The sequence below is a fragment of the Ailuropoda melanoleuca genome, chromosome 12 (genome assembly GCF_002007445.2).
Source record: "Ailuropoda melanoleuca isolate Jingjing chromosome 12, ASM200744v2, whole genome shotgun sequence".
Lineage (NCBI taxonomy): Eukaryota > Metazoa > Chordata > Mammalia > Carnivora > Ursidae > Ailuropoda > Ailuropoda melanoleuca.
Window position 1 is genome coordinate 78,136,851 of NC_048229.1, and position 13,479 is coordinate 78,150,329.

General features: G+C 58.2%; 1 protein-coding gene across 5 annotated transcripts in view; it reads left to right on the plus strand.

The window, feature by feature from the left end:
* GSE1 (Gse1 coiled-coil protein) overlaps positions 1-13,479 on the plus strand; it is a 422,793-nt gene that overhangs the window by 154,755 nt on the left and 254,559 nt on the right. For all 5 annotated transcript variants that reach the window (XM_034639709.1, XM_034639711.1, XM_034639710.1 and 2 more), the window contains exon 2: positions 7,622-7,802. In XM_034639709.1, the coding sequence (XP_034495600.1) occupies positions 7,622-7,802 (181 nt within the window). The remainder of the gene's footprint in view (positions 1-7,621; positions 7,803-13,479) is intronic.

Consider the following 13,479-nt stretch of genomic DNA (forward strand, 5'->3'; position numbering starts at 1 on the left):
TGGGCTGGATTCACCAACAGCGCCCTCATGCTCTGATGCCTGCAAGCCATGGGGGAGTGCTCTTGCCTCTGGAACCAGTAAACTCTATGCAGCTTTCTGCCCCATCCCAGGCCGGGAGAGGGAGTCAGCTGCCTCCGAGGCCTGCTTTGAGGGAGGAGCCAGGGACATGCCTTCTAGAATGTTCCTTTCAGCCACAAGAGCAGCAGAAGCTGGGCCTGTCTGCCTCTGGCCAGTTCCCACCAGCTGACTGCTGCCCAGATATCCTACCAGTCTCTCTGTGACCCAACCTTCCTGACCACACCTGCCCCACCCAGGTGTGTCTCCTGAGTTCTGGGTGCTGTTACCAGCAGACTCCGGCTTTCCAGTAAGGCTCTCAGAGACCTCTCACTCCACCTGCCCGTCCCACGCAATGTGGCCAAACACTGCAAGCAAGTTATGGTTTCTGTGCCTTGATTTTTTCATCTGTGTAATGGGGCCTCACCGTTCCTGCCCTCCTCGCGCAGAGCTGTCTAAGGCTTGATGGGCTGACACCTGCAAAGCTCAGCAAGAGGCCCGGCCTTCATAGGTGCTGTGGACGTGTAGCTGCAGCCATACCCAATAGGCAAGCAAGCCTCCTGCTTTGGGGTCACGCCCCATGAACCTTTCACTCAGCCCTTCAGAGACATAGCATTCCTGGCTTGGAATCCACCCAGCTTCATCCGAACCAGGAGATTTCGTCAGCCCCAGCCGCCCCCTGGTCTTGATGTGGGACTTTCTCCTTCTCCCATGAGAACTTCTCTTTGTGGCAGGTGGGGTTGGGATCCCTCGTCTCCGGCTCTTTCCTGCTTACCAAACGCATTAGCGGACTTCCTGTGTGTCAGGCCGGTGCTAGGCCGAGGGGATCCTCGCAACTGCTCAGGCTGTGCGTGTGAGTCTCAGCAGCCCCCTTTCCAGATGAGGAAGCTGAGCCCCTGAGACGTTACCAAGCGTGTCCAAGAGTACCCAGCCTGGAGGCTGGGAGCGGCGCCCAGCAGCTGGCTCATGGGCCACATGAGGCCTTTTGCTCCACTGGGGTTGGCTGCGCTTCTGGGAAGCACCTGTACCGCCCTCCCTCCAGGACACGCATGGGGAGGTGCCGTGTGGCTGCCGCAGGGGAGCCCAGGTGGGTGATCTCCGTCTCCCTCCTGTCCACTTAGCCTCAGCTCCCCATCCATACAACAGGCTGCTCCCAGCCCCGGGCCTGGTGGCCGAGCTCCAGGCGGTGGCTCTGTGCGCCCCACAGCTTGTCCAGGCTGAGAGTTAGGACCCTCTCTGTCCCTTTACGTGGTCGCAGCAACTTATCAGCTGGCCAGACGTGAAGGCAGGGACAAAACCTCGATTTCATTTTTCCGAGTCTTTTTGGTCTTCTGTTATCCTCATGGCGCCTCCGCCCCTTCCCTCCAGCCCCTGAGAGGTGGGAGCACCTGGGAGGACTCAGGTGGGGAAGAGTTGGATCGAGACCTCCCCCCCCCGCCCCCGTGCCGCAGCCTAGTGCCCCTAATTGCTGTCACAGATGCGGCAGCCACCAGCCTCTCCAGTGCGCTCTGCCGAGTCGCGTGAGCTTAATTAGTCCCTGATTACTCATTTACTGGGTGCTGTGTGTATTCCACATCTAATAACTTTCCAATTACGCCCAGTCTGCACCGCACGTTTAATAACCCTGTAGCTGTCTGCGTATCGGGGACTCTGCATTCGGCAGCCCCATCTCCCCCTGACCCAGAGCCTTATCATCCCCTTTACTGCAGTGTTTGGAGCTCTCCACTTGCCATCATGGAGCTATTACAGGGAATTACGGGGCGTAAAATACTGTTTTTTGTCCCCTGATGCACCAGCTTTGCAGAGCAAAGCAGGGAGTCCCACCAGAGAGCGTGGAGCACAGTGTCTTTGTGGGTGGGCTCCAGCGGGGGCTCTGGTGGGCCTGGGAAGGGGCGCCCCCATGGCAGGGCTGGGCCATGTCCCCTTATTTCCCTCCCCGGCAGTCCTGTGACCTCCACGTCCCCCAGCAGTTGGCAGACAGGTCTCCGGCCAGTTCAGGAGGTGCCCCTTGGCTGTGCCCACCCAGCCTCCCTGCCAAGCCATGCATCCCGCCATCACTGTTCGGGAGGGAGGTGACTTTTCTCCCCAAACTTGGCTTCTGGCCTGTGCCTGATTTTTCCTTGGGGACAAAGGGAAGGTGGAGCTGTGTTCTTTTGTGCCATTGGGATGCTGGCGTCTCCTCCTCTTCTCTGGCAGCTCCACGCCCTGTCTCATCCTCCCAGCCTTGTTCTTGAAATAAATCAGTCACAGCCCATCAGCAAACCCACTGCCGTTTACCGGCAGCACAGACTCGCGTGCCGGAGACCGCAGTCGGCGTTGCTCTGTGTCTGCTGAGGTAGTGAGTATGGGAATCAGGCTGGTGCTCAGTGAACAGCACTGTGTGCCAGGTGCTGTGGGGTCTAGGTGCTGGACAGAGGACACAGCACTGGCCTGATTCTCCACCGTGATTGTGACTGCTGGGTGACCATGGGCAACTGTCTTGACTTCTTTGTGCCTCCGTGTTCTGCTCTGTAAGGTGGGAGTTAAGGTTGGGTTGTTGGAAGGATTTAATGGGCTACCGATGTCAGGAGCTTGGTGGGCACCTGACACATAGCAGGTGCTCAGTAAATCTAGGGTAGGCATTACTAGCCCATTTCTCAGAAGCATAGACTGAGCTCAGAGAGTCATGATTGCCTCTCACCCTTACTTACGGCAGCAGTAAGCAGCAGCTTAGGACTCAGTCCCACGTGTGCTTTATTCAAGGCTGGCACAGCTGGCTTCCTGGGGTGCATCCTGAGCTGACTTGGAACTAAAATAAGATTCAGGGTGATGAGGGAAAGTAGGGGGACCCATGCCCCAGACCCTGCCCCAGTTCCTGCAGGGACCCCTTGATTGACTCAGGGTTCTAGGCCAGCAGCAGGGGAGGGGACCTGGAAGGTGGCTCTGATGGCTGCCGCCAAAACCCCCCAGAGGCCAGGTGAGCCCCCCACGGAGGCCAGTGCAGTGAAGCCTTCCTCAACACGCACCCCTCCAGGCCTTGTGGGGTCCCCGGGCCACTGCACCCTTTGGCTCTTGCCCCTGGTGCTTATGCTGCTACTCACGAGACCAGCTGCTGTTTCTTGAGCAGCTCCTATGTGCCAGGTACATTTAGCATCTAATTCTCTCCCCTGTCCCTTTGGGCAGTAGACACTCATTGTCATCCCACCCCTTTTTATGAAAGAGGAAAAGAAGCCCGGCGAGGTCACTTTGCTAAGATGTCCCGGCCGGGGAGAGCGGCCGGGACCAGGCATGTGCCCACCCACGGCAGGGCGGCTGACAGCTGGGGTCTGCCTGGGTACCCGGAGGGAGGCGGACACCGGCTCTTCCGCAGAGGCTGCGGGGAAGAAATCCTGGTGCCACGTCCAGCCCCTGGGCTGCTGCGGGCCCTCCCATGCGAACGTCCCTGGTTTTCAAAAACACATGCTTTGCACACTGCGACATAGATGAGCCTGGGAAACGTGCTGGGGGAAAGAAGGCAGACACAAAGGGCCACACGCCGTAGGTACCGCGTTTAAAGGCACATCTCTAGAGACAGGAAGGAGGTCGTGGCTGCCAGGGCCGGGGAGGGATGTGGAGTGGCTGCTAGCGGGTCGGGCTTCCTTTGGGGAGATGGAAATGTCCTGAAATGGATTCTAGTGATGGTTGCACGACTCCATGGGTATATTAGAAGCCATTGAATTGTACGTTTTAAATGGGGGAATTGGATAGTGATGTGAATTATATCGCAGTAAGACTGTTTTTAAAAACAATCGAGCAGGGCTTTCCAGACTTGGGGGTTTCGTGAACCCATAAGATTGATAAGACAAAACTGGGTGCTGACAACGCCATGGCATGGTTTTCCTGTTGGAGCAGGGAAATGGCATCCGCCTCCTACCCAGCCCCGGAATTTGCCTGGAGTCGGCTTTCTCCAGAAATCACTCAGTTCCCTGGAGAAAGTGTAACAATACAAGGTCCCATTAGGATAGTCAGTGGTAGGCTGCAAATTCCCTTTTATTTGAAAGAACCCTGGGAATTTGCCCCCTTTTGCCTTGCCCCACTAACTGCCTACCGCTTTAATCGTAGTGGCCCCAGTCCAGGAAAATAAAGGGAACAATAGTCTTTACCCCACTCGATCTGCAAGGGCCCTGTGGACTGCTCTGAGATGCTGCCGATTGCCAGGGTCCCCAGGACAGGGAACAATGTATGTCCCAGGCCTGGTCCTCTGAGTACCTTAAGTGGGGAGCTTGGAGCTCTCGACGGTGGTAGAGAGGGCACAATGAATATGTCTGCTCAGGGCCTGCTTTCACTTAGCCAGGAGGTGTCATACATTTGGCTTTGAAGCGAGAGGAAAGGCGACTCTTTACCTCCGTTTGATGGTCTGACTGAGAACCTTTGCATCCACTTAAGACGAGCCTGGCATGAGATGATCCATATTCACGTGTCCGCAGGCAGCCTCGCCCATCATTAATACTGGCTGAGCACCACCCCCCCGGGTCGTGGGCAGCTGCAGACGAGGACCAGAGGTCCTTTCACTCCCAGGGATAGTCACAGCGGTGGAAGAGCTAGCACGGAGGAGGGACTGGCATCCAGTCTCCGTCATGTTTCTGGCACGCAGCAGTGTGCCAAGGAACATTTATATCAGGGCCAGACACTGTGTTAGCTATCCAGTACTGCGTAACAATGACGAATTTAGCAGCTTGTAGCAACCTGTTTACCTTCACACAATGCAGCTGGGTCCTCCACTCAGGGCCTCACGGGCTGCTAGTCAAGGCGCCGGCCAGCTGCACACTCATCTGGGGGCTCGGCTGGGGAAGGACCTACCTCCAAGTTCATGTGAATTCTGCTCACAGATTCATTTTCCTGTGGAACTGAGGGCTGCTATGAACACGCACATTCAAGTGTTTCTGTGGACATAGGTTTCCGGTTCTCTTGGCTATCCACCCAGGAGTGGAATGGCTGGGTCACACGGTAACACTATGTTTGACTTTCTGAGGTGCTGCCAGTCAGTCTCCAAAGTGGCTGCCCCATTTTACAACCCTACCAGCAGCGGATGAGTAGGGTTCACACTGTTTTAACATGTTTTGGACGAGATGCCAGTATTTTATAATCATGAGAGTACAGGGTGCCTGAGTGGCTCCATCGGTTAAGCATCCAACTCTTGGTTTCGGCTCTGGTCATGATCTAAGGGTCGTGAGATCAAGCCCCGGGTTAGGCTCCATGCTCAGTGAGGAGTCTGCTTGAGATTTTCTCTCTCCCTGTCTCTCTACCCCTTCCCACTGCATGCTCACTTCCCCCTCCCAAATAAATAAGAATCTTTAAAAAAAATAAATAAATGACATTGGATTCCCAACCTCCTCTTGAAAAATCAGATCTGGCAAGATGGAGCTCTGTCCCCTCCATGTGACACTGGTGGCACTGAGACCATGCCGTTCCCCTTACATCCTGACCTACCCAGGACGTTGTTCATAGTTCACTCTCCTGGCCCCTCAGGGATGAGGGTTCAAATCTCTCCTCCCTCCCCATCCTCCCTCCCTTTCAAAACCTGCCCCCTTTGAAGGCCTGGTTCAAATTCCACCTGCTCTAGGAAGACTGCCCAGATTTCTCCAACCCCAGGGCAGTTCTAATTCCTGCAGTGCTTGTCATCTGCACCTCTCTTGCCCAAATTCTCTTTTGCTCTCTGCTCTTCTCTACTTAAAAGCTATGTCCCCCACTTGCTCTGTGACAGCCGAGTCTGCTCCCAACTGCTTGGGTTCAAATCCCGACACCTCCAATTATGGGTAGGAGCTGAGACAGGCTACTTTATCTCCTCGTGCCTCTGTGTCCTGGTGTGTGACGTGGCTGTTGGGAGGATTAAGCATGGCACATAGTAAATGGGGTCCTCCTGCCCACAGCTCCCCATCCTGGGAGCCATCCGTATCTCCCAAGAGGCGGCCCCCTGCCACCTTCCCCCAGCAGGACCCTGGTCCCCCAGCTCCAGGAGGAGAAGCAGGAGGGGGTGCTCTCCCCTCTCTTCCTTGCACCAGCCTGTGGGCAGGGGTCAGAGCCAGCCCCTCCCTCCACTGCCCTGCTCCACTCCCCCTACAGCCCACCCTAGGAGGTTTGTAGGAAGGCTGCCTGGTTTGACCAGGTACCACCCCGTAGATAATTCCCGGGCTGGCTGGACAAGCCGTCCTATGACTAATGGTGGACATGGCAGCCTCCACCTGGCAGAGTTTCCCAGGATAATTAGGATAAGATTGCAAGAGCAGCTAAAGCCCGACAAGACGAGATATGTCTGGGGCTCAAGGTCCTGCCACGCTGACGGGCCCCCGGCCCCTGAGCGAGCGAGCGAGCGAATAAAGTGTGTCGGGTTGAGGTGCCTCCTCCTCCTGGCTCCAGCCTAAGCCGCCAGCACGCCTGTGGGATTTGTGGGGGCTGTGGTCTGGGCAATGTCACCATATGGATCCCATAAATTAAAGCATTCCCGGAAACAAACGGTAAACGTATCCGCCTCTCACAGGGAGGGCTGGCGGAGCCCCTGCTCACCCAGGGAATTCTGGGCCATCCATCTCTCTTAGGGCACTTTGGTTTTATGGCACTAATCCCTAAAACAACTGGATCAACATGAAGCTGCTTTCCGACAGCCCTGGAGCTCGTAATTGGGAAGTGGGGGGTCGCCAGGCGCCAGGACTGGCCCCCAGATAGCTGTAGGCTTTGAAGCCCTGGAACCCATGCAGGGCCTGGCTCCCCACCTCCCTCTCCGACAGGGCAGGGCCTCTGAGGTCGGAGGTGCCAGCCCAGGACCGGAAGCCCTATTGACTGGGAGGGAGTCAGCCCGGGAGTTGAGCGGCTCTGTGACCTCAGGCTCCTGCTCCTGTCTGAGCCTCAGTTTCCCCAGCTGTGGGAAGAGGATGTGGGCAACCAAGATAGTCCAAGTCATAGAGACGGGAAGTAGAATGGTGGATGTCAGAGGGTCTGGTATGGAGTCTCTGTTTGGATAAGAAAGTTCTGGAAATGGGTTGAGGTGATGGTTGCACATCGTGAATGTACGTAATGCCACCAGGTAGTACACTTACAAAGGGTCAAGATGGCAAACTGTACACTAGGTATATTTTATCACAATAAAAGAAATACGGAACAAGGGGCTGGGGTTGCGGGGAATAGGGTGACCACCAGGCAGAGTGAACTGAAGATTAGCCAATTCAATCATAGTTATACTTAACAGACAGGTAGTTATACCATGTTCCGTGCAGAGCCGAGGGGCTCGGGGAGTGACGGGGCCGGCAGTTGGAACCCCACTGCCCAGCGGCCAACCTGGTGTCCTCGGGAAGGGGCCACCGGGTGAGGCAGACACTCACCCTGGTTTTGCTGGGGACCAGCCCGGCACTGCCCAAGTCAGCTCAGCCAAGTCAGGCAAAGTCAGGCCATGATGGGGGAGGAGTGGCGCCCAGCAGCTTGGGGGCCCACCCGTTGGGCACCTCTGGGCAAGTCTGGCTAAGACTCACCCTGTCCCCTCCTCTCCTTCCAGGTCATGTCTGCATCTCTCGAGGCGTCTGGCTAAGACTCACCCTGTCCCCTCCTCTCCTTCCAGGTCACGTCTGCATCTCTCGAGGCATCGACAGCTGCCCACGGTCCCCCCAGGGAGCCTGAGCCCCGGCCAGGTGCCCCAGCAGAGAACACGCCCAGAGGCCCCAGGACGGCCCAGGAGCCGGGGCCCACCCGGTGTCAGCAGAGCGGCGTGGCCGGGGCCGGAGCAGACCTCGTCGGCACAGGTAGACACTGGCGCGTTCCAGTCTCTGGGTGCTGGCGTGGCTCGTGCCATCCCCAGCAGGGAGGGTGGCTCTCAGCACTGAGTTCGGGTGCAGACCTCCACCCGACGGTCACGACATTCTTGGGGAGGGCCTGGAGGCCGCGACTCCCTTCCTTGAGTTTGGATCTTTTTTTCACACTCCTCAGGGATTAAATCAACTTGTGGTTTCATCAGGATCCCTGCTTCCCAACGGCCTCTCATCCCTGATTCACAGACGGCCTGTCTGTGTTGTATTTGTTACCTGTAATTGCATTGTATTCACTCGTTCATTTTACAACGAAGGTAACGGATCACCAGAACCCACTGCCGGCTGATACCCCACTGCTGGGCCGAGCGCTGAGACAGGCCCTCTGCCTGGCTGCTCCCATGTGCCCCCAACCCTAGGAACCGCCCGCTTGCACGCGGCTCTCTCCGACACGCTGTGTTTGCTCAGACCGTGATTGTCTACTTTTCCTGGGGGTCTGAGCCACGTCTCAGCCGGCTGCCCTCCCTGGCACCCCGGGTCCATCTGTGTGGTCGCCGCCCTGTGCTGTTCCGACGTCCTGTGCGATGCCATGTGCGCCCGCCCCCTCTCGGCCCGTGCCGCGGGGACCGTTCCTGGGCTTCTCTGTCGTGAATGCGCCGGGGCCTGGCACGCGGCTCTCTCGGGGGCTAGCCTCAGCTGGGCCAGAGGGAACCAGGGCATGTGTCTGAGGGGAGACGTGCCCACTGAAGCCCAGCGCGTGCGTTTTGCTGCCACCTCGCCAGCCCTGGAGACCCGGTCCACGACAGAGTGTGTCCCTCCCTGGGTGACCAGCCTGGGAGTGTGGAATCCTGAGGCCTTCACTGCGGGGCCTCTGGGACCCAAGCCAGGGGCAGTGAGTGGATCCCAGGCAGGCCATTTGGCTGGATGTCGGTGTGCGTGGGCACCTGAGTTCTTATCTGGGGAGGGTCCTAGAGCAGCCCCTTAGGCCATATTTTTGTCTGCCAGCCCCCTCAGAGGGGGTCCCTGTATGTGTCTCGCCTGTCACTGCCCTGAGGGGACCAAATCCGAGACCCCTGCCAGCCCCTGGTGCAAGCTCCTGTTGAAAGCACTGCTTGTTAGAGGACACGCCCCGGGAGGAGCCAGGCAGGCCGATGTGGGGAGTGGGTGGTGGGGTTCAGGCAGCTCCTGGGGGGCATCCGTCTCCAGAACAACCCCAGTACCCACCTCTTTCTCTCTGCGAAGTGCTCTCGGCGAGGACGCATCCCGCTGACCAGGGGCCTCCGGGCTGTGCAGTCCTCGGAGGGATTCCCAGACCCAGGCAGATGGGCATGCAGGTGGGGGGGGATGCTATTTGGGGAGCCATTCCCCCCAGCACACCCGGAGCCCCGGACAGGTGTCTTCTTCCACTCCCTGCCTCTTCCTCCTCATCTGAGAAATGGGAACGTAAGCTAGCAAGGGGGCCTGGCTTACAGAGCAGGCATGGGAATGGAAGGCGGTTCAGTACGGGGCTGGCCCAGAGTGCTCTCAAGTGCCGGCTGGTGTCAGCACGGCTGTGACTTGATTCCCAGGCACCTGGCCACACCTCTTCCAGGCAGCACGGAGCATCCTCAAGGATGCTATCCTGTCCACCTCCTCCATCCCACCCACGCCTCAGCTCTCCGTAGTATCCTGCAAAACCCGACCCCAGGGGACCCTCGCCTCCCTGCCCCCCACTGGCACACACAAGGCCCAGCCCCCCAGCCCCAGGGGCAGGGCAGGGGCCCAAGGCCCACGTCTGCCAGCTGCTCCCGTCAGGCTGCAGCCCTGCGTGGAGGGGGGTGGGCATCTTCGCAACCAGAGAGCGGCCAGGAGCGCCGTCCTGTAGCCAGGCTCCTCCCCGGGAGGCCGCTGATGCTGCTCAGAAACATGACAGTGACTAATGGTTTATTACACACCTGCCACCTCTCATCGGGCGGGCGGGCACAGCCTCCGGGTCCAGCTGTGCACTGCCAGCTGGATGGCGGGCAGGCATGGGGGGCGAGCACACCCAGACACATGGATATAGGAGCCGGGACACACGGGAGCAGACGCAGACCCAGCAAATGCACTGCACGCAAAGGTGCACACACAGGCCCTGGGGCACTTTTACACATACCTCTAAACACACACCACAGGCACACACATAGAGGACCCGTATCCATACGCACACAGTGCCACACACACATACGCACACACACACCGTCCTGTCACTTCTTCACTCCAGAGCTCTGAACCCCTGTCTCTCCACCGCCTCTCCCCGCCCCCTGCAATGGTGGCTCCCGCCCCAGTGCTCACTGGGGCTGGGGCCTGTCCCAGAAGGCCCAGGGGGCCGTGGGCATCTGTTTCCTTGCAGGGTAACTACCCAGCACAGTCCATTTCTGACCCTCAGTTCCCCGAAAACATCCTGTAAGTAGAGACAGCAGCGTTTACCAGGAGGAGGAAGCTGTCACAGCAGGAGCCCTTGTGCCGGACCGGGTGGCTGGGCTGGGTACCCCTGGGGACACGGGTGGCCCCCCTGCTTTGTTCTCTCCCAGAGGCCAATGTTGCATGGTTCAGAGCGCCCACCTAGGATGTGGGCACATGCTGACTGTAGGGAGTACTGTTCTGGGGCTGCAGGGGAAGTGAGGGCTCAGGCAAGCCACACGCCTTGGATTGACCAGGAGTCTCCGGCGGGTGGGAGAAGGGCACCACCCAAACCTGGCCATTGGACAGCCTCCTCTCGTAGGGTTACAAGCCCCCAGGCTCAGCTGTGTCCGACACTGTTAAGCCTTGAGTCAAAGCGAGATCCGTTTCTCATGTGGCACACTCACATGTGGTGTAAAACCCAGCAAAAGTATACTCCCAACTCATCACAAATGGACGGGAACAGACATTCCTGAACAATTATCTTTGTGCAGCCGCAGCCTCCTTGGGAGAGAACCAGCACCATCTGGTGATAAACAAGGGTGTGGCTGGGTGTCCAGGACCCAGGTCCAAGTTTCCAAGTCAGCGCTGCACTTTGCAGACATGGAGACTTTGCAAGGTTCAGAATCTTCCCAAAGCTTAGCTGTTCCAGTGGCAAGTAGGTGTGGTAAAAATGAAGTCTTCCTGTAGCATGATGTCAATGGGATGAGCATTTAGGAGGTCCTCAGGGTTGCTGTGCAAGGTTGTGCACGTTGCAGACTGCACAACTCCTGGGCGTGCCATTCGCCTTGTGGTCTTTGTGAACGTGCTTCTTGTGTGATCATTGGGGCTGCCATATTGCACAGCTAAGTGGTAGCCCCGTAGTTGTGCCCAAAGGCCCTAGATGTCCTTCCTGAGCTGTGGAAGTAGCAAATAATGTCTTTTCTAAGAGAGATAATGGAGATAATGGAGGGGTGTCTGGGTGGTTCAGTCGGTTAAGCGTCTGCCTATGGCTCAGGTCATGATCCCAGGGTCCTGGAATCCAGTCCTGTGTCGGGCTCCCTGCTCAGCGGGGAGTCTGTCTCTGACTCTGCCCCTCCCCCTGCTTGTGCTCTCCCTGTCTCTGTCTCTCTCCCTTTCTCTCTGTCTCTCTCAAATAAATATATAAAATCTTTAAAAAAGAGAGGAAGTGGTAGTCACGGACCCCCTAAAGGGGTTGCAGTGGGGTCACAGGAGACCAGGCCAGAATTGTCTCTGCAGTTAGAGCTCGTTCCTGGGGCTCCTCCCTTTCTCACCTGCCATGTGGGGGGGCTGGGGCCGGCCACCCCTGTTGGGAGTGGTCTGTAGGTTCCTCCTGTACCCAGAGCGGCTGCTATCCTCCCACCCAGAAAGCCTCCACTCTCATTACTCCGGGCTTTAGGGGACCACAGTTCATGGGGCAGCAGAGCAAGGGACAGGGCTGGCATGGCGGGAGGAGGCCGCGCATCCCCCACCCGCTCGCCTGGGCCAGCCCAGAAGATGCCCCCCTTCACCTGCTCTTGTCCACCCCCATGGCAGTGGCTTATCTTGGAAGAGGTCTGTCCTCTCTGGTTCCTGCTGCTGCGGTAACAGATGACCACCAACTGGGTGGCTTAAAACAACCCACGTTTACTGTCTTACAGTTCTGGGGGCCGGGAGCCCATCGTGGTCTGGCTGGGCTAAATGCAGAGGGATGGGCAGGGCTGCATTCCCTCTGGCCGCTCCAGGGGTGGATCCGTGTTCTGGGCTTCCCCAGCTTCGGGAGGCTGCTCATGTTCCCCAGCCCGCGGCCCGTGCTCCGTCCGCAGAGCCCGCGACGCCATAGGTCAGCGGACAGCACCCTTCCTTCCCCTTTGCCGTGGGAGGGATGGCGTGGGCAGATTCAGAGCTTCTAGGAAGTAAGACAGGGACATCTTTCAGGGTCCTTGGTTTGCCGACCCCGAAGTCAATTCTAAAATCAATTGTTAGTCAGGGCAAGTCCCGACAGGTGCTGGGACAGATAATCCTGAGCCCATCGTGGTTCCTGTTGGGTGACACAGGGTCGCAGTGTCCCCTCAGTCTGTGGCTCTGCCATGTCTTGGCTTCCGGAGTGCCCTAATGCCACCACCAGCAGACACAGGAAGAGAACACAGGAGAGCCACTGGATACTCACCCACCTTGGCCTCAAGGTGACCCATGTCCCTTCCATTGGCCTGAACCAGTTCCTGTCCCGCCCAGATGCAGGGGGTGGGGCGTGGGCAGTCCGGTGTAGGAGGGGCCGGCCACTGCAGAGGATTGGCTGGCCATCTCTGCCCCAGCCGCCTGTTCCGGCAGGCAGTTCATCCGGTCCTCTGTGAGCTCCGAGAACTTGGGTCTGAGCCTGTGGTGCTCCACCTGGACACCCTCCCCTGGGCCCTTTGTGCTTTAGGCGAAGGGCTGGGAGTTCTCAAGCCCTGGCAGGTGCAGGAATGTGAAGCCCAGTCCCTTGGCTTCCAGCAAAGGATGCAGCTTACCCTCCGGGTCTCCTGCAGGGCTGGGGCCTTACCTGGAATCAGCTCTTGCCGCCTGCGCTCCCTGCTCCTGTCCTCTCCCCAGCCTCCCCGGGTGTTCTGCCTTAGAAAGCACCTGTCCACACATCCTTGTCCCCTGTCTCCTCCTGAGAAACCACCTGACACAGCACATTTCCCAGGGCCATCCTGCTCAGCCTTGTCTGTGCAAAGAGCAGGAAAAGGCATGCACACCTCTGTTTCCCTGGACACAGGGTAGCTTTGCACGCAGGTGCTGCGGCTCACCCAGCTCTCCTGGGCAAGGTGCCCTTCAAGAGTCCAGCCGAGGACACAAAAAAAAGGAAGGCAGTGGAGAATCGGGCAGGTTCCTTGGAGTGGAGCCCTCACGCCCCGGGCTGAGTTCCTGGAGTAGGGGGTCCAGGGGAAAAAGGCAATATGACTTGCCCAGAGGTGGAATGTATAGGTGCTGATCCTGGGGCTACTTTATGTTTCTGAACTCCTGCTCCCAAAGTGCCAGTCCTGCCTCGGCTCTTCCCTGCCTTTGGTACGAGGCGGACAGCCTCCCACAGCCCGGTTCCTGCACAGTCACTGTGAGGATCCCAGAGTGGCTCCCCACACAGGGCTTAGCGCGGGGCCTGGCTCTCAGGAGCACGGGTGCGTCCCTGGCCCCACAGAGAGAGCACACTGGTGGCCACCTGAAGGCTTGGCCCCACAAAGGCTTTTATCTCTTTTGTTGGGCAAATGGGCTCCCGGCCTTGGGCCTCCAGGGC